The sequence below is a fragment of the Myotis yumanensis genome, unplaced genomic scaffold (genome assembly GCF_028538775.1).
Source record: "Myotis yumanensis isolate MYYU_CA2020_CCGP unplaced genomic scaffold, mMyoYum1.0.hap1 SCAF_5, whole genome shotgun sequence".
NCBI classification, from domain to species: Eukaryota; Metazoa; Chordata; class Mammalia; order Chiroptera; family Vespertilionidae; genus Myotis; species Myotis yumanensis.
Genome location: NW_027223756.1, coordinates 85866786 through 85890242, shown reverse-complemented (window position 1 = coordinate 85890242; position 23457 = coordinate 85866786). Strand labels below are relative to the sequence as shown.

At 41.3% G+C, this 23457-nt stretch overlaps 2 protein-coding genes and 1 pseudogene across 2 annotated transcripts; all 3 read right to left on the bottom strand.

Annotated features, from left to right (window-relative positions):
- Positions 1 to 855: 855 nt before the first annotated feature.
- On the bottom strand, positions 856 to 16055 carry LOC139011477 (DCN1-like protein 1 pseudogene; annotated as a pseudogene).
- LOC139010067 (olfactory receptor 7A17-like) lies at positions 2814 to 3767 on the bottom strand. Its single transcript, XM_070414182.1, has one exon. The coding sequence runs from the start codon at positions 3765 to 3767 to the stop codon at positions 2814 to 2816; it is 954 nt and encodes a 317-aa protein (XP_070270283.1).
- A 1156-nt stretch (positions 16056 to 17211) lies between the features above and the next one.
- Positions 17212 to 18138, bottom strand: LOC139009859 (olfactory receptor 7A5-like). The gene has a single exon (XM_070413974.1). The coding sequence runs from the start codon at positions 18136 to 18138 to the stop codon at positions 17212 to 17214; it is 927 nt and encodes a 308-aa protein (XP_070270075.1).
- Positions 18139 to 23457: the final 5319 nt, after the last annotated feature.

The window sequence follows — 23457 nt, the reverse complement described above, 5'->3', positions numbered from 1 at the left end:
AGTAGGTGTTGTGCAGGAGGCAGCCCATCAATGCTTCTCTCTCATGGATGTTTCTGTCTCTCTTTCTCTCTAAATATTCAATAAAAACATTTTAAAGTATTAAGTATAAGAGTTACATTTAGATATTTTTTATGTCACATGACCTGAGCTTATCAATTTTGTAGAAATTGTCTGATTTAATCTTTAGGACAGTCCATTCTATTGGGTAATATTTCTTTTTGAAATGATCATGTGATTTTATTCCCATTCATTCTATTAATGTCAGGCATTACATTGGTTGATTTCTATCTTTTTAAAAAAATATTTATTGTTGAAAGTATTATATATGTTCCCTTTTTTCCTCATTGACCTCTCCCAACCCTCCTGGGTCCCACCTCCCCACAGGCCTTCACCAGCCTATTGTCTGTGTCCATAGGTTATGCGTATATGCATATGAGTTCACTAGCTGATCTCTTTCCAGCTGACCCTCCCCTGCCTTTCCTCTGAGGTTTGACAGTCTATTCGATGCTTCTGTGACTCTGGGTCTACTTTTGTTCATCAGTTTATGTTGTTCATTATACTCCACAAATGAGTGAAATCTTTCGATATTTATCTTTCTCTGACTGGCTTATTACACTTAGCATAATGCTCTCCAGATCCATCCATGCTGTTGCAAATGGTTAGAGTTCTTTCTTTTTTACAACTGTGTAGTATTCCATTGTATAGATGCATCACAGTTGTTGTTTTGTTTATTGTCTAAAGTTTTACATATGCCTCCTTTGTCCTTGATTGTCCCCATTCCCCCCCCCCCCCCCCGGAATTTCCACACCGGAGGGCAAGCCCCCACTGCCCTTGTGTCTGAGTCCATTGGTTATGCTAATATGAATGCATACAAGTCCTTTGGTTAAAGTAAACTGGATAAAAAAATGTAAACTGGTAAAAATCCTTAAATCATGCTGTTCCTTTCAATTCCTGTTCCATCTTGGTTATCTGGGGTTCTGTGCTGTCATTTCCTAACTCTGTCATGCCCTGCATGAACTCTTGTTTGGAGAACTTGCACTGTGTTGCTGCTCTGAACTTCCATGCAATGATCATCACAGAACTGCTGTATGCCATCTCTTCCAATTTTATTTTTACCTTGAGGATCATTGTATCTAGTGCATAGATGTTCTAACTTCTTCCTGTCCAATGATCCTTTTACACTGATCAAATATATATGGTTCAGGATTTGGGGGAAAAAGTGGTCTGTTAGAATATATAACTTCCAGTCATTTTGAGACAGGCAACTTACTGCTGGTTTTTCACTATGTTGTGTGAAGATCATAAAGTAAGCATGGGTATCCTTCTGCAACAACTTAACCTTGATCATGGTGTGTCCTCCAGGCCTCTTCCCTCGTCCTCCAGCTCCAGGGTGAATGGAGGTTAGGTGGCTCCTCTCCCAGGCTCCTGGGCTTAAGTTCATGCACAGTGCGGGGCAGCCCTTGGCACAGCTGAAGAAGCAGCCCTGGGCCTGGGAGAGGCAGAGGGTTGGGGGTAGATGTCAGGAGTCCCTCATGACTTTTCTCCTGGGGGCGTGGTCCTCTCAGGCACATGTGATTCATCCTTTGATTATACAGATTGAAGATATTCCTAAGTGTAAAGATATTCCTGAGTATATATATGATATTTAGATTGTTCTCTCACTGTCCCTTTGGTGGATTTAAAAATAATTTAGAACAGGGGAGATATTTAATTTAGAGCACTTAGAAGGAGTCACATTTGTATGAAACACATTGAAAAATTTCAAACAGAAACAGGAAAATAGTTCAGAAAAACACAAATAAAACAATTCGCGTAATTCTTCACCCAGATGAATAAGGAAACTGATACATGGACATCATATTCCACACTTTATTTTTTTATTTTTACTATTATTTTATTATTGATTTTTAGAGAGAGAGGAAGGAGACATAGATACAGCAGTAGATATAGGTAACTAAATGATAGATAAGAGATAGATAGATAGATAGATAGATAGACAGATAGATAAGGACAGAAGGATTGATGTGAGAGAGAAACATTAATTGACTGCCTTCTGAATGCACCCCACCTGGGATGGAAACCATAACCTAGGTATATGCTCTGACCTGGAATCAAACACACAACACTTTTTGGCATACAGGAAGATGCTCCAAGCAACTGAGCCATTGGCCAGGTCAATATTCCACACTTTAGTCACGTGCAGCATGAAAAATATTTTTGAAGAGTAATAAATTGTATGAATGTTTTTTGCTTTATCATATTTAAGGTCATCTCTGACTCTAACCTTATTAGATCACTCTATTTATTAAAATGTATGTATCCATGAAGACGCTTCTTGGAAACATGTATTGGGTAGTCAATTTTTGCCAGTGGCTAAGATAGGCAAATGGACACACAGTTGAATAACAGAATGAAGTCTATAAAACCAGGAGACCAGCTATAAAACATACTAGCATGTTAAAGTCTACATTATCAAGAAGAGTTGTGCAGTTAGTGCTATAAAAAATAATGATGAACATGTAAGTGAAAACTGTGGTCTCAGATGTTCTTCTACAATGCAATTATGTAAATGACTAGTAGCCAAGTATAGTTTTGTCCCTAGGGGTAGTCCAATTCATGACTATTCTTTAAGGAAAACAATATAAAAATTACTTGGAATGATATATGTCATAAGAAAAGAAATTTTGCTAAAGTAATTCATGTTAACCCATGAAATAAATACATATTTCCAATTTGTTATGGTCCAAAGATTGGATTAACTTGTGTCAGACTTCTCTCTCTGAGGCTAGAAACCTGTATTCCTGGGCAATTCTTCAACCCAGTACAGTTGGCTCTTGAAAAGTTTGCCTGCCAAGGAATCTCTGCAGGGCCCTCTTTATGTCATTGTTCCTCAGACTGTAGATGAAGGGATTCAGCATGGGTGTGACCACCGTGTACATCACCGAGGCTGTTGCACTTGAGTATGCATTTTGGGTAGCAGTAAAGCTGAGGTAAACTCCAAGGCTAGTACCGTAAAATAAGGAGACAACTGAGAGGTGAGATGCACAGGTAGAAAAGGCTTTATACTTCCCCTGAGCTGATGGGATTCCACATATGGAGGAAAGTATCTTAGAGTAAGAGTAAAGGATCCCAGCAAAGGGACCACCACCTAGAAGTCCAGCTGAAAAGTACATTATAATGTTGTTAAGAAAGGTGTCAGAACAGGCAATGTGGACCACCTGACTGAGTTCACAGAAAAAGTGGGGGATTTTCAAGTCTGAGCAGAAGCGCAGACCCAACACCATTAAGCTATTTAGCAAGGAATTCAGGACACTCATGATCCAGGACAGCAGAACCAGCAGTCCACAGAGCCGGGGGTTCATGATGACCATGTAATGCAGGGGGTGGCAGATGGCCACAAACCGGTCATAGGCCATCACAGTCAGGATCATGTTGTCCAACATTGCAAAAAGTATATAAAAATACATCTGTGTGATGCAGCCTTGATAGGTTATGACTTTGCTCTGTGTCTGGATGTTCCATAGCATCTTTGGGATGGTGGTGGAGGTGAAACAGATGTCTACCAAGGACAGGTTGGAGAGGAAGAAGTACATGGGTGTGTGGAGGTGGGAGTCTGAGCTGACGGCCAGGACGATGAGCAGGTTTCCCAACACAGTGACCAGGTACATGGAGAGGAAAAGTCCAAATATGAGGGGCTGCAGTTCCAGTGCCTGTGAAAGTCCCAGGAGGAGAAATTCTGAAATTTGTGTACCATTGCCTGGTTCCATGTGTTGGAGGTGACTACAAAAAAAAAGTATAATTAATTTTCACATTAGTATGCATTCCTGACAATAAATGACACATTTATATTTTAGTGTCATGAAAATAATGCCCATTTTTGTTGTGTGATCTGGTCCCCGTTAATGTATCTCTATTGGCATTCCTCATTAGAATTTCCTTTTCTAACATGAACCTGTTCTTCAAACGTAATGTATACTGCTGTTTTACTGAGGATATCTTTCATGCATTTGAGAAATATTTATTGACTATAGACCATGTTCTAGGCACTCTTTAGAGTATAGGACTCTGAAAAACAAAAGTTTACAAACTAATGATGGAGCAATAATATAATCAAATAAAATGATAACATAATATATCTGATGGTGGAGATGCTATAAAGTAAAGTAAATAACATTATATGAAGAGAGTGGATGGAGGGTGTTCTTTTTTTATAGAGTTTAGCCAAGTCTTACCAATGGCTGACACTTTAACACACTCCTCAATTAGGACTGAGGAGAGACTAAGTGGGAGAGCATTTCCCAGGGAGAAGGAACAGCCAGTACAAAGGCCTGAAGAAGATGGTTGTTTTAGAAAATGAAGGCTCGGGAGTTTATAGATAGCAGCATGTGGGAGGATTTTTCTTGCAGCTTCTCCCAGAACCAAACTTGCAATAAAACTAAATTAGGGAATATTCACCCTGAATTACCAACTGAAGACTAGCTAAAGAGGAAACTATTAAAGAAGGAAGGGCAGAAACCACCTCAAGAGTGATAGGAAGATTGTGGTTTCGGGAGAGGCTGGCGCCACTTCCACAGGGCAGGCCAAGTTGAGGAGGGATATCTCAGCTGTGGGGGTTTCCCCCTGAGAGTAGTGAGGCCCATATACCAGGGTGGGCTCTCAAGCTTCCCGGGCCAGAGCCAGGAACACCTACCCACAGAGCTTCCATCAGTGAAAAGCAGCAGGGCTTCTACCAGCAAGGGGCAATAGAGCCTGCTGGAGATAAAGCAATTTTGTTTTTATTTACTTATATATTTTTATTTTAAAAATATTTATTATTGAAAGTATTACATATGCTCCCTTGTTTCCTCCATTGACCTCTTCCAGCTTGCTCCTTGTCCTCCAGTCCAGACCTTCATCACCCTATTCTCTGTGTCCATGGGTTATGCATATCTACACTAATAAAAGAGAAACATGCAAATTGGTTGTCACTCCACTATGCCCACCAGCCAATTAGGAGTGAGTATGCAAATTAACCCAACAAAGATGGCGGGTTAATTTTCATATGCAGGCGTGGAGCGAAGACTGAAGACTGAAAATGACTGAAGACTGAAGAGGCTTGATGTCTAGGCTATGGCTGCAGTGGAGAAGCCTCCAGGCTTGGCTTCTCCACTGTAGCCAGAGCAAAGGCCTGGGTCTTGGGGGCTGGAGGAAAACTGGTGCCAACTGTCAGGGGAAGGAAGGCCTATTGCACGAATCTCTTCATGCAATGGGCCTCTAGTATTCATATAAGTTCTTTGGTCTCTTCTCACTCACTCACCTTCCCCTACTTTCCCTCTGAGGTTCAAAAGTCTGTTCCATTCTTCTATGTCTCTGGATCAGTTTTGTTTGTCAGTTTCTTTTGTTCATTAGATTCCACATGTGAGTGAGGTCATGTGATACTTGTCTTTCTCTCACTGGCTTGTTTCACTTAGCATAGTACTCTCCATATCCATCCACGTGATTGCCAATGATAAGAGTTCTTTCCTTTTTATAGCTGCATAGTATTCTATTGTGTAAATGTAGCACAGCTTTTTTTATTCACTCATGTACTGATAGGCACTTGGGCTGTTTCTGAATCTTAGCTATTGTAAATTGCACTGCTGTGAACATAGGGGTGCATATATTCTTTTTGATTGGTATTTCTGATTTCCTAGGATATATTCTCAGGAGTGGGATCACTGGGTCAAATGGGGATTGCATTTTTAATTTTTTGAGGATATTCCACACTGTTTTCCACAGAGGAAGCCACTTTGTTTTTTAAAGAGTCAGATCACAGAATTTTAGTTCACAGCCACTCACCCTGGCTTCAGTGGAGGTGGGTAGTGCAGACTGGAGTCGCCTGAGAACAATCTGGGTTTAGAAGCATTGGGGAGAGACATGGAGAGTAGCTTTCACAATACCTGTGCTCAGTCATCCTCCCCAATTCTGCAACAGCCATTTTTTCCTGAGAGGTTCAAGCCCTTCCCCTTAGCTGCAGAAGCCCAACCTACAGGTCTAGTCAGACTCAGGAAGCATCAGTGACTGGCTTTGGGGTGAGGCCATTCTGCAGACTTTCCTGGCAACCTGACTGGCACCTCCCCCTCATTGGAGAGCTGATAGAAATTACTGACTTCCAGCAGACCCCACTGTCCTGCGTATGAGTGGATTTGCCCTGCAAGGTTAGGGAAATACAGTCTAACCTGGGTTCTCAAATGTGTCCCAACTTGAACAACTCAGTTCTTGACCAACTTGTTCAGAGAAACCATGTCTTGAGTGTCAAACAAATTTTGTGCATGATCAAAAGCGTCTTGCAAGACACAAACAGAGGAAAGATTGAGAGTCAAGTATACAGTGCTGTGAATATTTTCATGTAGGTTTTTTTTTCCTGTTGTTTGTTTTGCTTTTGTTGTTGGTGAAATGGATGATTAGCGCAATTTTAAAACCTAAAGAGGCCATCAGATGTGCTGATGTTGCTAAGGGCATGAAAGTGCTCACAAAACAAAGACCATAGGCAATTGAAGCGGTAGAAAAACTATTGTTGATTTGGATAAAGAAAAGCAGTTAGCCTGTGACTGCATTTTGGAGGCAATGATATGGTTTGGTTTTAAAACAAATCTCTTGTCAAACAGCCATCTGGAATGAATTAAGTTTGAGAACTATGGCTACACTGTATTCTGGGAGAGTCTCGGTGTGTGGCTCTGGGATAGGGGAACACACCCACCATCTTCCCTGAAGTCTGAATGGCACCTCCCCCTCATGGGAGATACAGAGGTCCCATCTTCCTGATTTTGCCAATAGCCCTTTCAGAAACAGTTTTTTCAGTGACTAAATCTGATAGCAAGTGGGCATTAATAGGTGGACCAGGTGGATCCCGAAGTGCCTTGGGATGTTTGCTGACCCACCTTTGAGGCCCACACTGCCATAAAGCTGACCTTGGAGAGCAGCCTGGTCCCTCCTCTGTTGTTATGCACAGTGGAGGCAGCCACAAAGGGGGATCACTTTAAGCTTCAAATAGGTTGCTGAGAACCAAATGTGGGCATCTTCTGTTGTTGGCTAGCACCAAAGTCCCTACTAGGAGGTCCCTAGTCAACACACAAAATAGTCAGCCTCAGACAAAAATAAGAAAAGGATACAAAGGGAGATCCCAGGAGTGCACTAAACTCTGCCTAGATGAACTCCACTTTGTTTTTTTTATTTCATTATTTTTTTATTGATTTGTTATTATTTTCTCTCTCTCTTTTTTTCACATCTCTTATTTTTCTCTTTCCTTTTTTGTTCTATTTTCTTTCTTTCACTTATTTTTCCTTCTTTTCTTTTTCACTGTTTTTCTTCTTATTCTTTATTGTTATTTTTCCTCTCCTGTCTTTCCTTTCATATTTTCCCCCCTCCCATTTTTTTCTTATTGTATTCTTATAATTTTCTTCTTTTATTATTCTTGTTCACCTTTCTCTTTCTTTTGTAGTTGTTTTTATTGTTGGGCTCCTTTGTATGTTTTTGTTTTCTTTCTGGTTTTGTTTGATCAGCACCTATAAAACAGCTCACACAATGTGGTTGGGGTTGAGCCTCACAGTCAGGCATTCTGAGGGTGGATCTTACCCACATATGGCCCAACAACAATCAAGACCTAGTTACAACAGAAGAGCCCCCTAAGCACACACAAGGGATATTTCTATAGCATCCAATTCAGGAGATAAAAGAGGCTGCACCACTGGGCCCTACAGGACACTTCCCTTGAAAGACCACTCCACGAAGACTGGGAATCATAGCATTTCTATCTAGTACATAGAAATAAACACAAAGAAACAGCTTATGGAGAAAAGACACAATCCCCAAATGAAATAAAAGGAGGAATCTCCAGAAAAAGAGCTAAATAATTTATCAGACATAGAGTTCAAAGTAATAGTTATAAAGATGCTCAAGGAACTTAGTGAAAACTATAAGGAACATAATAAGAATAACAAGGAACTTAGTGGGAACTATAGCAGCATGAAAAAAGACATAGAAACCATGAATAAGAACCATTCAGAAATGAAGAATACTACCTGGTGAAAGAAATAGACTTATAAGTCCAAAAAGCACAATAGTGCCAAACAATAGGAACCCAAAGAGGCCCACCCCAAGACACATCATAATTAAAATGGCAAGCTTTAAAGACAAAGAGAGATTCTTAAAAGCAGCAAAAGAAAAGCAGTTAGTTACCAGCAAGGGAGCACCCATATGACTGTCAGTTGATTTTCAACAGAAAATTTGCTGGCCAGAAGGGAGTAACAAGAAATATTCAAAGTGATGAATAGCAAGGAAATACAACCAATATTATTCTACCCAGGAAAGCGATAATTTTTAATTGAAGATTGGAGAAAGAGCTTCACAGACAAGATAAAGCAAAAGGAGTTCATCACCACCAAACCAGTATTACATGAAATGTTGAAGGGTATTCTTTAAGAAGAGGAAGAAGAAGAAGAGAAAAAAGATACAAAATATAAACAATAAAATGGCAATAAATACATATCTATCAATAAGAATCTAAAAATAAAAACAACAAACATAGAATCTAAATAAACTGATGAATAAAATAGAAGCAGAGGTGCATGGGAACATGGAGCAGACTGATGAATCTTAGAGGGAAGGGAGGAGAGGGGAGGAGGAAGACATCTACTAAAGAACTTATATGCATATATGCCTTACCTACGGACACAGACAATAAGGTGGTGAAGGCTGGAGGCATGGCAAGAACTCAATGGAGGGTGGCAAAGGGGGGCGGTGGTGGTAGAAAGGAGGGCATCTGTAATACTCTCAATAATAAAGATTTAAAATAAAAAAATGAACACCATATGTGACATTAAGAATACACTGAAAGGAATAAAAATTAAGCTGGATGAAGCAGAGAAACAAAAATAAAATAAATTTAAAATAATGAGGATAGTTTAAGGGAAATTTGGGAAAACTTCAAATGTAACAATATACACATCATAGAAGTAAAGAACAAAAGAAAGTGAAAAAAATATAAATCTAGTTTGAAGAAAAAAATGATAGAATATTTCCATAACCTGTTAAATTAAAAAATCACACATGCTCAGGAAGTGCAGTCTCAATTAAGATGAACTTAAGAGAACCACGCAAAGACACATAATATTAAAATGGCAATGGTTCAAGACAGAGTAATAATCATACAGGCAACAAGAGATAAACAGTTAGTTTCCTACAAAGAAGATTTCAGCTGATTTCTCAACAGAAACACTGTGTTAAGAAGTGATTGGCATGACTTATTCAATGTAATGAAATGTGAGGTTCTGAAACCAACACTACTCTATCCAGCAAAGCTTTCATTCAAAATCAATTATGAAATAAAAAGCTTCCCAGACAAAAAAAAAGGGGGGCTAAAGGAGTTTAACACCACCAAAACGGCATTGCAAGAAATGTTAAAGGGACTATCTTAATAATGAGAAGAAATAGAGTACCACAGGCATAAAGAATTAAAATGGCAATAAATTGGTACCTATCAATAATAACCTTAATGTAAATGAATGAAATACTCAAATCAAAAGACATATGGTAGCTGAATGGATAAGAAAACATGTCCCAAATACATGCTGTCTACAAGAGACTCAGCTGAGAAAAATATGACTCACACAGGATGAGATTGGTGGGATGAAAAAAGCAAATTTCCATGCAAATGGAAGTGAAGATAAAGCCTCGAAACAATATTCATATCTGACAAAATTGACTTCAAAATGAGGGACATAACAAGAGGCAAGGAAGATCACTATATAATACTAAAGGGATTGATACAACAAGAGGATATAACCCTGTTAAACATATATGCACCCAGTATAGGGAAAACCAAATACATAAAAACAACTTCTAGAGGACTTAAAGGAAGAGATCGACAGCTATACAATCATAGTAGGGAACTATAACACCCTGATGACATCAGTGGATAGATCTTCTAGACAAAAAAATCTAAAAGAAAACAGCGACCTGAAATAACACACTAGAACAAATGGATTTAATTAATTATATTCCATCCAAAGCAGCAAAATGAACATTCTTTGCAAGTGCACATGGGACATTCTCAATGATAGACCACATGTTAGAAATCAAAATAAGTCCCTACAAGTTCAAGAGGATTGAAATCATATCAAGCTTCTCCTCAGATCACAATGGCATGAAACTAGAGTTGAATTATAAAAAACACCCCAAACTTTCAAACACATGGAGGCTAAATACCATTTTGGTAAACAATGAATGGACTACCAATGAGATCAAGAGAAAATAAAAACTTCCTGGAAATAAATAAAAATGGACACACAACAACCCAGAATCTATGGGACTCCAGAAAAGCAGTCCTGAGAGGGAAGTTTGTAGCACTACAGGCCTATCTCAAGAACCAAGAAAAATTTCCAATAAACTATTTAACCCTACAACTTAAAAAATTAGAAATAAAACAACAAGGGAAGCTCAGAGTAAGTAGAAGGAAGGAAATAATAAAGATCAGAGTGGAAATAAATGACATAGAGAACAAAGAAACAATACAAAATATCGATGAAACCAAGAGCTGGTTCTTTGAAAAGATAAACAATATCAATGCACTTTTAGCCTGACTCATCAAGAAACAAAGAGGGAGGATCCAAATAAACAAAATCAGAAACAGAATTAGTGAAGTACCAACTGACACCACAGAAAAAAGGGCTGTAAAAAAAAAATGCTATGAATAACTACATGCCAACAGGTTGAACAATGTGGACAAAATGGGCAAATTCCTAGAAACATACAATTTTTCAAAACGGAATCAGGAAGAATTAGAAAACCTGAATAGGCCAATAACAACTGATTAAATTGAATCAGTAATAAAAAAAAAACATCTCAGGAAACAAAAGCCCTGGGCCAGAGGGCTTCACCTGGGAGTTTTACCAAACATTCAAAGAAGAAGTAACACCTATCAACCTCAAACTATTACAAAAACTTTAAGAGGAAGGAAGCCTCTGAAGCTCTTTTTATGAGGCCAGCATTATCATAATTCCAAAATGAGATGAAGACACTATAATGAAAGAGAATTACTGGCCAATATCCCTGATGATCATAGATGTTAAAATCCTCAACAAAATATTGACAAATCAGATTCAGCAACATATTAAAAAGATCATACACCATGGCCACATTGGATTTATTCCAGGGATGCAAGGCTGGTACAATATTCACAAATCAATAAATGTCAAACATCACATAAACAAATTGAAAGACAAAAATTGCAGAATCCTAGAAATAGGTGCAGAAAAAGCATTTGATAAAATACAAAACCCAGTTTTGATAAAAACTCTCAGCAAAGTGGGAATAGAGGGATTGTACCTCTATATTACAAAGGTCACATATGACAAACCTACAGCAAATATCATACTTGAAAGGCAAAAACTAAAACCATTTTCCCTAAGAGCCTGTATAAGATAGGGATGTCCACTTTCACAACTCTTATTCAACATAGAACTGGAAGTCCTAGCCACAGCAATCAGACACGATGAAAATTTAAAACGCATCCAAATTGGAAAGTAGGGAGTAAAACTGTCATTATTAGCAAATGACATGATACTGTCCAAATAATAATGCTATTTCTCTCAGAGTTTCACAGCCTCAGCACTGTTGGCATCTGGGACAGACTGTTCTCTGTGGTGAGGTCTGTCCTTTGAGTTGAAGGTTTTTTACAGCATCCATGCTTCCACCCACCCCTCTTCAGTGTGACAGTCACAAATCTGTCTGGACATAGCTCAATGGCTCTTGCGTGGGGGTGGGGGACAGGGAAGGGGATCACCCCTGATTAGAACCATAGTTTGAATTCCATAATATCATTGATATGATTGCAATGTAATGATAACGAGTATGAAAAACCATCAAAAGTGTGAGGAGCAGTCACACTATGAATTTTTATGTAGCCACTGAAATAAACACATTAATTAATCAAGCAAACAAACAGCAATCTGTTGCCTCTGGGCTAAGTAGAATGAGCTCTCAGGTGACAACAGGTAAATGTTCCTGGCTTCCATTCTCTGTGACCCTCTCTCTCATGCAGGGCCAGCTGGGTTTTGAACTCACCTTGATAAGATCTATGAGAGGAAGGTCATTGTGGGGATGTCTGAATTCCTCCCTGAATGGCTGATGATAGAGATTGAAGTTCTGTTCACAGGCAAGATAGCAGGAAGGTGTGCAGCCTCAGTCCCCAGCCAGAGTTGGGGCTACAAACAAACAAATAAGAGTGAGAAATAAGCATAACAATACCTCCCATGCTAAGTTTACACATGATGGGAGACTGGAGATGAAGGGATATTTTTTTAAAAATATATTTCTTTATTGATTTCAGAGAGGAAGGGAGGAGAGATAGAAACATCAATGATAAGAGAGAATCACTGATTGGCTGCCTCCTGCACACCCCCACCGGGGATCGAGCCCGCAACCCAGGCATGTGCCCTTGGCCGGAATCGAACTCAGGACCCCTCAGTCCACAGGCTGACACTCTATCCACTGAGCCAAGCCAGGTAGGGCAAGATGAAGGGATATTTATAAACCTTTGTACCTGCTCTGCAGGCACATTTCTCTCTTGTTTCTCCAGCCTCCAAGCACAGGAATATAATATATCTTTTAGCAAGGAGAGGATTAGGGTAGCCAAAGGAACAGGGTAGTTAATCAGCTTACTTTAGGGTAGAGGATGAGCCAGGCTCATCCAGGTGGGACCAAGGTAAGCATAGTGGTTCTGTTTATGTTGAAGAGAGAGACAAAAGAATTGGACTCAGAGAGACTTTGAAAATGCTACACAGCTGGCTTGAAGATGGAAGAAGGAACATGAGCCAATTATGCAGGCAGCCAGCAGCTCTGAAAGCATTAGAAAGAAACACACCCTTCCCTGAGCCTCTAGCCCTGCACACCTCTTGTCTCTGGGCTAGGATGATTAGACACAGTGACTCAGGTAAATTTTTTCAGGTTCCATCCTTGCTGACCCTTTCCTGCTGTACCCATTGGCCTCCCAGGCTCACCTGGATGGGTCTCTGAGAGGAAGGTCTCCGTGTAGAAGTCAGATTTGCTCCCTGGATGGTTGATGATGAGCCTGAAGCTCTGTCCCCACATGAGACAGCAGGAAGGAGTGAAGCATCAGTTCCTGAGCCAGCTTAGAAATCAAAAGCAACAGTTATTTCCTGTCCCCCAGCGTTGTACAAACTGAGGACGGCACAGGGGAGATATCTACAGCTCTCTCTATACCTGCTAATCAGGTGCTATTCCAACTTCTAAGCACATGATTTCCCTATGGGCCTCTGGAATAGGCAGTAATGAAAATTTTCCTAATGATTCTCTAATCCCAGGTGACCAGGTTGTAAGTCAGTGTATTTAGTTTTTATGATTCCTTATCTTGATGTCCCCTGCTTTCTAGAGGCCGAAAGACCTACTACCTTATCCCATCCCTGTCTTTCCCATTCCCATTGGGATGGGAAACAGCTCTGATGTCTCTAGAGAATTGCTATTCTCCTTTTCAATATGGCAGAACTGCACTCCTTTGATATGCAATCCTCGGTACCACACTCTTTGGCTTCCTGACAAATTTGTCAAAATAATCAGGGATTTTATACTTATAGCAGAGGGCCAGTGCACGAATTTCATGCATCTGAGCGGGGGGTCCCTCAGCCCAGCCTGCACCCTCTCACAATCTGGGAGCCCTTGGGGGATGTTGGACTGATGTCTTAGGCCCACTACCCAGGTGGAGCAGGCCTAAGTCATCAGTTGTACATCCTTAGCGCTGCCATGGAGGCTGGAGAGGCTGTCGGCACTGCCGCAGTACTCACCAGCTGTGAGCTCGGCTCAGGGCTTCTGGCTGAGTGGCGCTTCCCGTGTGGGAGCCCACTCACCACCAGGGTGCAGCTCCTGCATTGAGTGTCTGCCCCCTGGTGGTCAGTGCATGTCATAACGACTGGCTGTTCCACTGTTCAGTTGATTTGCATATTAGTCTTTTATTATATAGGATCACCAGTTAAAAGGTATCATTTAGAGCCTCACAAAATATTGATTAATTTTCCTCTCCAGTGTGCCTCTGGTGGTTGAGCATTGTCCCGTGCACCTATAGGTTGTTGGCCTGCCTGTTTGCAGGCTTGATTCCCAGCAGGGGTTGTGCAGGAGGCAGCCCATCAATGCTTCTCTCTCATGGATGTTACTGTTCCTCTTTCTCTCTAAAAAGCCAATAAAAACATTTAAAACTATTCATTAATTATTAGAGATACATTTAGATATTTTTATGTCAGATGACCGGAGCTTATCATTTTATAGAAATTGTCTGATTTAATCTTTAGGACAGTCTATTCTATTAGGTAATATTTCCTTTTGAAATGACCATGCAATTTTATTCCCATTCATTCTATTAATGTCAGGCATTACATTGGTTGATTTCTATCTTTTTTTTAAAACAATCTTTATTGTTGAAAGTATTACATATGTCCCCTTTTTCCCCACTGACCTCTCCCAACTCTCCCAGGCCCCACCACCCCAGGCCTTCACCACCCTATTGTCTGTGTCCATCAGTTATGCATATATGCATATGTGATCATTGGTTGATCTCTTCCCAACTCACCCTTCCCTGCCTTTCCTCTGAGGTTTGACAGTCCATTCAATGCTTCTGTGACTCTGGGTCTATTTTTATTCATCAGTTTATATTGTTTACTAGAGGCCCAATGCATGAAATTCCTGGGGATTGAGCCTAAACCAGCAGTCGGACATCCTTCTCAATTCTGGACTGCTGCCTCTTAATTGTTCACCTGCCTGTCTGCCTGGTCACCCCTAACGGCCCCCCCCCCCCCCCTCCGCTGGCCTGATCGCCCCTCACTGCCTCTGTGTGCCAACCTGATTGCTCCTAATTGCCCCCTGTTGCCTGCCAGGTCACCCCCAACAGGTCCCTCCCTGATGGCCTGGTCGTACCTAACTGACCCCCCCAGCTGGCCTAGTCATCCCTTACTGCCCCCCTTGCTGGCCTGGTTGCCCCATGCAACCTACTGTTCAGTCATCTGGTTGTCCCTCACTAACACTCCTGCCGGCTTGGTCGCCTCACGCAGCATGCTTGTTCAGTTGTTTGGTTGTCCATCACTAATCTCCTGCCAGCCTGGTGACCCCACGCAGCCTGGTTGTTCAGTCGTTTGGTCACCTTTCACTAAACCCTTGCCTGCCTGGTCATAGGCAGCCATCTTGTGAGGGCATGAGGGTCAATTTGCATATCACATCTGTATTATATAGGATTATATTCTACAAATGAGTGAGATCTTTTGATATTTATCTTTCTCTGACTGGCTTATTATGTTTAGCATAATGCTCTCCAGATCCATCCATGCTGTTGCAAATGGTAAGAGTTCTTCCTTTTTTACAACTGCGTAGTATTCCATTGTATAGATGCATCACAGTTGTTGTTTTGTTTATTGTCTAAAGTTTTACATATGTCTCCTTTGTCCCCGATTGAGCCCTTCTCCTTGCCCCCCACCCCCCGTGCCATTTCCACCCCCGAGGGCAAGCCCCCACCATCCCTGTGTCTGAGTCCATTGGTTATACTAATATGCATTGCATACAAGTCCTTTGATTAAAGTAAACTGGATTAAAAAAAAGTATACTGGTGAAAATCCTTAAATCGTGCTGGTCCTTTCAATTCCTGTTCCATCTCGGTTATCTGGGGTTCTGAGCTGTCATTTCCTGTCTGTCATGCCCTGCATGAACTCTTGTTTGGAGAACTTGCACTGTGTTGCTGCTCTGAACTTCCATGCAATGATCATCACGGAACTGCTGTATGCTAACTATTCCAATTTTATTTTTACCTTGAGGATCATTGTATCTAGTGCATAGATGTTCTAACTTCTTTTTGTCCAACGATACTTTTTTACACAATCTCATATATACAATTCAGGATTTGGAAGAAAAAAGTGGTCTGTTAGAATATCTAACTTCCAGTCATTTTGAGACAGGCAACTTACTGCTGGTTTTTCACTAGGTTGTGTGAAGATCATAAAGTAACCCAGGTTATCCTTCTGCAATGACTTAAACTTGATCATGATGTGTCCTCCAGGCCTCTTCCCTCCTCCTCCAGCTCCAGGGTGAATGGAGGATAGATGGATCCTCTCCCAGGCTCCTGGGCTCCAGTTCATGCACAGTTCAGGGCAGCCCTTGGCACAGCCGAGGAAGCATCTCTGGGCCTGGGAGAAGCCTCATCAAAATGAATAAGGAAACTTATACATGGAAATCCTATTTAACAGTTTATTTTTTTATTTTTACTATTATTTTATTATTGATTTTTTTAGAGAGAGGAAGGGAGACATAGATTCAGTGGTAGACATAGATAGGTAAATGATAGGTAATAGAAAAATAGATAGATAGATGATAGATAGATAGATAGATAGATAGATAGAGACAGAAGCATTGATGTGAGAGAGAAACATTGATTGCCTCCTGAATGCACCCCCCCTAGGTATATGCTCTGACCTGGAATCAAACACACAACACTTTTTTGTGCACAGGAGGATGCTCCAACCAACTGAGCCTTTGGGCCAGGTCAATATTCCACACTTTAATGACATTCAGCATGAAAAATATTTTTGTAGAGTAATAAAATGTATGGCTGTTTTTTGCTTCATCATATTTAAGGTCACCTCTGACTATAACCATATTAGATCACTCTATTTAGTAAAATGTATGTATGCATGTAGATGCTTCTTGGAAACCTGTATTGAGTAGTCAATTGTTGCCAGTGGCTAAGGTAGGCATGTGGACACACAGTTGAATAACAGAATGAAATCTATAAAACCAGGAGATCAGCTATAAAACATACTAGCACGTTAAAGTCTACATTATCAAGAAGAGTTGTGCAGTTAGTGCTATAAAAAATAATGATGAACATGTAAGTGAAAACTGTGGTCTCAGATGTTCTCCTACAATGCAATTATGTGAATGAACAGTAGCCAAGTATAGTTTTGTCTCTAAGGGTAATATAATTCATGACTATTCTTTCATAAAAACAATAGAAATTATAGTATATGTAATAAGAGAATAAATTATACTAAAGTAATTCATGTTAACTCATGAGATAAATGAGTATTTCCTGTTCCTTATGTTCCAAAGGTTGGATTAATTTTGTCAGGCTTCTGACTCTGATGCTTAAAATCTGAATTCCTGGGCAATTCTTCAGCCTAGTAAAGTTGACCCTTGAAAAGCTTACCTGCCAAAGAATCTTTGCAGGGCCCTCTTTATGTCATTGTTTCTCAGACTGTAGATGAAGGGGTTCAGCATGGGTGTGACCACAGTGTACATCACTGAGGCTGTTGCACTTGATTGTGCACTGTGAGCAGCAGTAGAGCCGAGGTAAACTCCAAGGCTTGTACCATAAAATAAGGAGACAACCGAGAGGTGAGAAGCACAGGTAGAAAATGCTTTATACTTCCCCTGAGCTGATGGGATTCCACATATGGAGGAAAGTATCTTAGAGTAAGAGTAAAGGATCCCAGCAAGGGGACCACCACCTAACAGCCCAGCTGAAGAATACATTAGAATATTGTTAAGAAAGTTGTCAGAACAGGCAAGTTGGATCACCTGGTTGAGTTCACAGAAAAAGTGGGGGATTTCCAAGTCTGAGCAGAAGGACAGTCTCAACACCATTAAGCTATGTAGCAAGGAAACCATGGCACTCATAATCCAGGACACCAGAACCAGCAGGCCACAGAGCCGGGGGTTCATGATGACCATGTAATGCAGGGGGTGGCAGATGGCCACAAACCGGTCATAGGCCATCACGGTCAGAATAAAGTTGTCCAACACTGCAAAAAGTGTATAAAAATACATCTGTGTGATGCAGCCTTCATAATTGATGACTTTGCTCTTTGTCTGTATGTTCCATAGCATTTTTGGGATGGTGGTGGAGGTGAAACAGATGTCTACCAAAGACAGGTTGGAGAGGAAGAAGTACATGGGTGTGTGCAGTTGGGAGTCTGAGCTGACGGCCAGGATGATGAGCAGGTTTCCCAACACAGTGATCAGGTACATGGAGAGGAAAAGCCCAAATATGAGGGGCTGTAGTTCCAGTGCCTGTGAAAGTCCCAGGAGAAGAAGAAATTCTGAAATTTGTGTACCATTGCCTGGTTCCATGTGTTGGAGGTGACTACAAAAGAAAAAAGATAGAAAAAAATGAATAACTAATTTTCACATTAGCAAGCATTAGTAACTGAGAATAAACGACACATTTATATTTTAGAGTCAGGAAAATAATGTCCATTTTTGTTGTGTGATCTGGTTCCCATTAATGTTTCTCTATTGGCATTTTTCATTAGAATTTCCTTTTCTTCAAACGTAATGTATACTTTTTTTTACTGAAGATATCTTTCATGCATTTGCATAATATATATTGACTGTAGGCCATGTTTTAGCTCTTTTCAGAGTATGGGATGCTTTAAAACTAAAGTCTACAAACTAATGATGCAGCAATAATATAATCAAATAAAAATGATAATATAACATATCTGATGGTGGAGATGCTATAAAGAAGAGTAAATCACATTAACTGTAGAGAGTGGGTAGAGGGTGTTCTTTTTTATAGAGTTTAGCCAAGACTTGCCATCGGCTGACACTTTAACAGAAACCTCGATGAAGACTGAGCGAGAGACTAAGAGGAAAATTGTTTCCCAGGAAGAAGGAACAGCCAGTACAAAGGCCCTGAGGAAGATGGTCACTCATTAGCTTCCCTTGAGTAAGGGCATTTTATGTTAAAAACACACATGAAGTAGAAAAGAAATTTTAATTAGATTTGGAGATATTCCCCCCACCCTCCCCCGCAAGCTGGTACAGGAAAGCCTCACTGCATAAATGTAAACTGACTGTGATGCCTCTGTGGCATCAATATTTAAGGTACAATGGGTGACCTTTATTTCTCCATCAACATAACTATAGTGACTTTTTTCTCAGCACCCTATATCTTTGCCTAGAATTTGGTCAGTCCTCAATTTATATTTCCTAAATGTATGCCAGAATTGCTCCTTAAAAGTAAAGAATGCATGACCACTGGGAGAAAAGGCTGAGTGTGGGGTAGGAATTCCTGCCAATTGTTCCAATAGAGAAAGTAAATGGGTAACAAATCCAAGAATATATGCAGCCCTGCCAATAATAAAGTAATTAATTCAAAGTAAAACTATTTAGTATTCTCTTCAGACTCATTAAATACCTTTTTTTCATGTGAATACCCAGCATGAGAGAAGATACTGTAATGAATGTCTCACAAATCGCTATTGCAAGGGACCAACTCCCTGACTGGTCAGGATCTTTTCAATAAACACAAAACATGCTCAAATGCACACAATATTTGAAATTTAATACAAACACTCTCACTCCACTGCACTGTTCTTCCCACTTAATTTTCTATTACCTTCTTGCTAAAAATAAATCGCAGATATGTTTTCATTTTACTGCAATCATTTTATGCATCTCACTCATTCTACAGTGTCATCCAACTGGACTCTCATTCTTATCACTTTATTGTCAACTATGGTCCTTATAATGCAGATTCCAACAAACACATCTTTCTTACTGTGTTACCTAAATTAACTACAAGTTAATTCTTTAACCCAAAATGCCAACACAGTGAGCTCTTATCTCTGGTCTAGATTGTTTGGGCTCTCAGGTGACTCAGGTTAAAATTCTCAGATTCCATCCTCACTGACCTTTTCCTGATGTACCTGCTGGGCTCCCAGACTCACCTGGATGGGTCTCTGAGAGGAAGGTCTCCGTGTGGAAGTCTGAATTGCTCCCTGGATGGTTGATGAGGAGACTGAAGCTCTGCCCCACATGAGACAGCAGGAAGGAGTGAAGCATCAGTTCCTGAGCCAGCTTAGGAATCAAAAGCAACAGCCATGTGCTGTCACCCAGCGTTGTACAAGCTGAGGACTGCACAGGGGAGATATTTACAGCTCTCTCTATACCTGCTCATCAGGCACATTTCCCTTGTGTTATTCCAACTTCTAAGCACATGATTTCCCTTTGGGCCTCTGGAATAAACAGAACAAGATGTCCCTAATGATTCTCTAATCCCAGGTGACCAGGTTGTAAGTCAAGAGTACTTAGTTTTTATGTCTCCTTCTCTTGAACTTTCCTGTTTTCTACAGATCGAAACTCCTACTACCCTACCCCATTCCTGACTTCTCTTTTTCTTCAAAGTCTGATTTGGGAGGACGCTGACCTTATATCTCTGGAAAATTGCTATTCTCCTTTTCAATAGGGCAGAACTCGTCTAGTTTGATATGCAATCCAGGGCACCACACTCTTTGGGTTCCTGACACATTTGTCAAAATAATTAGGGATTTTATACTTATATCACCAGTTAAGAGCTGTCATTTACAGCCTCATAAAATATTTATTAATTTCCCTGGCCAGTGTACGTCAGGTGGTTGAGCATCGTCCCATGTACCTATAGGTTGTTGGTGCGATTCCTGGTAAGGGCACATGCCCAGGTTGCACGCATGATCCCCAGGAGGGGTTGTGCAGTAGCCAGCCCATCAATACTTCTCTGTCGTGGATGTTTCTCTCTCTCTCTTAAAAAAATCAATAAAATATATTAAAATATTTATTAATTATAAGAGATACATTTAGATATTTTTATGCAACATGACCAGAGCTTATCATTTTATAGGAATTGTCTCATTTAATTATTAGAAAAGTCCATTCTATGAGGTAGTCCAATCTAATAAAAGAGAAACACGCAAACTGACTGCACCTCTGTTACACCCAAGCCATGCCCACCAGCCAATCGGAGTGACTACATGCAAATTAACCCAACCAAGATGGCAGCCAGGAGCCACGGAGTTGGAGCAAGCAGGAGGCTTGGTTTCCCTGGCGATGGAGGAAGCCAAGCTTCCCGCCTGCCCTGGCTGGCTGTGGCCTCCACTCAAGGCAACAAAGTTTCAATTATAGAAGATAAATAAATCCCAGATACCTGCTTCCAGCCAGCCTCCACTGGGAGCTTGGGTGGCTGGGAGCCGTGGCCAGCCTGAAAACAGACATCAGCCCCTCACCCAGGATGGCCACACCCTCATGGGTTGAGGGTCCCTGCTGCCAGCTTGGCCAGCCTGCAAACAGCCATCAGCCCCTCACCCAGACTGGCCAGGCACCCCAGCAGGACCCCACACCCTGAAGGGGGTGTGGCCAGCCTGAAAATGGCCCTCAGCCCCTCACCCAGACTGGCCACACCCTCATGGGGTGAGGGTCCCTGCTGGGGGGCTTGTCCAGCCTGCAAACAGCCATCAGACCCTCATCCAGGGTGGCCAGGCACCCTAGGGGGGACCCCCACCCTGAAGGGGGTGTGGCCAGCCTGAAAACAGCCTTCAGCCACTCACCCAGGCTGGCCAGGCACTCCAGTGGGACCCCCACCCTGATCCAGGACACCCTTCAGGGAAAACCAGCCAGCCCCCACCCATGAACCAGGTCTCTATCCTATATAATAAAAACGTAATATGAAAATTGACCCTAACAGCAGAACGACTGGGAATGACTGGTCACTATGACACACACTGACCACCAGCGGGTAGACGCTCAATGCAGGAGCTGCCCCCTGGTGGTCAGTGTGCTCCCACAGGGGGAGCTCTGCTCAGCCACAAGCCAGGCTGATGGCTGCCGGCACAGAGGTGGTGGCGAGAGCCTCTCCCACCTCCTCAGCAGCACTAAGGATGTCTGACTGCAGCTTAGGCATGCTCCCCACTGGCAAGTGGACATCCCCTGAGGGCTCTCAGGCTGCCAGAGGAATGTCTGACTGCCAGTTTAGGCCCGATCCCCCGGGGAGCAGGTGGAAATCCCCTAAGGGGCCCCAGACTGTGAGAGGGCACAGGCCTGGCTGAGGGACCTCCCCCCGCTGAGTGCACAAATTTTTGTGCACCAGCCCTCTAGTATTATTATAAACTCTATTTCGCATTGCAGAAATGGGGCTTGAAGGAGTTTACCGATCTGCTCAGAGTTCAAACTGATATGAGATGGGGTTTTGATTACCAGGATACCTCTAGCTTTCACTGTGGGGCAGTGGTTCTCAACCAGAGATGACCTTGTCTCAGGGGCAATTTTGCAATGTCTGAAGGATGCTGCTGAACAGTGACAATACCCAAACACATGTAATTATCCTGCCTCAATTGTCCCCATGAAAAGGTGAGAGCACCTAGTCTAGACCAGCACTTCTCCAACTTCACTGTGCATATGAGTCACCCAGGAGTCTAGTTTGAATGCAGAATCTGAATTATCAGGTCCTGGTAGGCTTGAGAGTCTGAGAATCAAAGAATCACCATGTGATGTTGATGCTGCAGGCCCTGGTCTGAGAACCACTCTTTGAGTAGAAGGCTGTGGTTCTGTGTTAGAATCAGTTACAAGTAGTTTTAGATCTTTTGAATAAAAAATCATAGTTTCATGTAATTTTGGACAAATAGGGTATTCACTCCTTCTGGAGGCTGTTATAAATTCATTGTTCACTTATTTCATATAAGCATTCATGAATGACACCATATAATATACTTCTGAAAAATGCCTTCTTCAATTCTTTTATATAAATTTCCTTGAGAAACCAAATTATATATTATTGAAAAAGATTTTGTAGTATACAGAGTAAGCACTTCCAAAAGATGATAATATCCCTAGAAAATTGTAATATGTCATTTTTTCTTAGTAAAGGAGGATTAAGATAGTAGGTGGGATATGTTTGCTAATCAACAGACTTTAAGATAAAATTGGCCGGCATCAAAAGCAAGAATAAACAAATGACAACACATCAAACAAAAAGCTTTGCACAGAAAGTCTATAGCAACAAGACAAAAAAGCAACATAGTGAATGAGAGAAGATATTTGCAAATTATATATCTGATAAGGGATTAAAAACAAAAATATATAGATAATGCATATAAATCAAAATAAACAACAGACAATTAAATTTATAAATGGGCAGAAGACCTGAGTAGGCATTGCTACAAACAGACATATAGATGATGAATAGACACATGAAAAGTGAAAGGGCGAGGGCTATGCCCTCCATCTTGCCTGTATCCTCCATGTTGGGGCCACATGCGGACTTCTTCCCGGAAGCCCAGGCCTCTGCTGGCTACGCCCAGGATTTTAAACTAACCAATGACAATCAAGGGAAGTGCACGCCATCGCTATGACCACATCCTGTGTAATGGGTCACCAGCTCGCACCTGGCCAATCGGCAGGGGGCACAGCCCCTTCTCCCGCCCCTACTCCAACCCTCTATAAAACCCCTGGTTCGAGCAGACTGCTTTCTCTTTGCCACCTGCTGCTGCGTCAGTAAGGAAGGTAGAAGAGCTAAGCCCGGGCTTAAAATAAAAGACTCTTTGCTTTTGCATCGGACTGGCTGGCTCCCTGGTGGCTTCTTGGGAATCTTGAAATCTGGGCATAACAAAAAGATGCTCACTATTATTAATTATCAGG

Coding starts and splice junctions, on each gene's coding strand:
- LOC139010067 (XM_070414182.1), bottom strand. CDS start 3,767: ATGGAACCAGGCAATGGTACACAAATTTCAGAATTTCTCCTCCTGGGA.
- LOC139009859 (XM_070413974.1), bottom strand. CDS start 18,138: ATGGAACCAGGCAATGGTACACAAATTTCAGAATTTCTTCTTCTCCTG.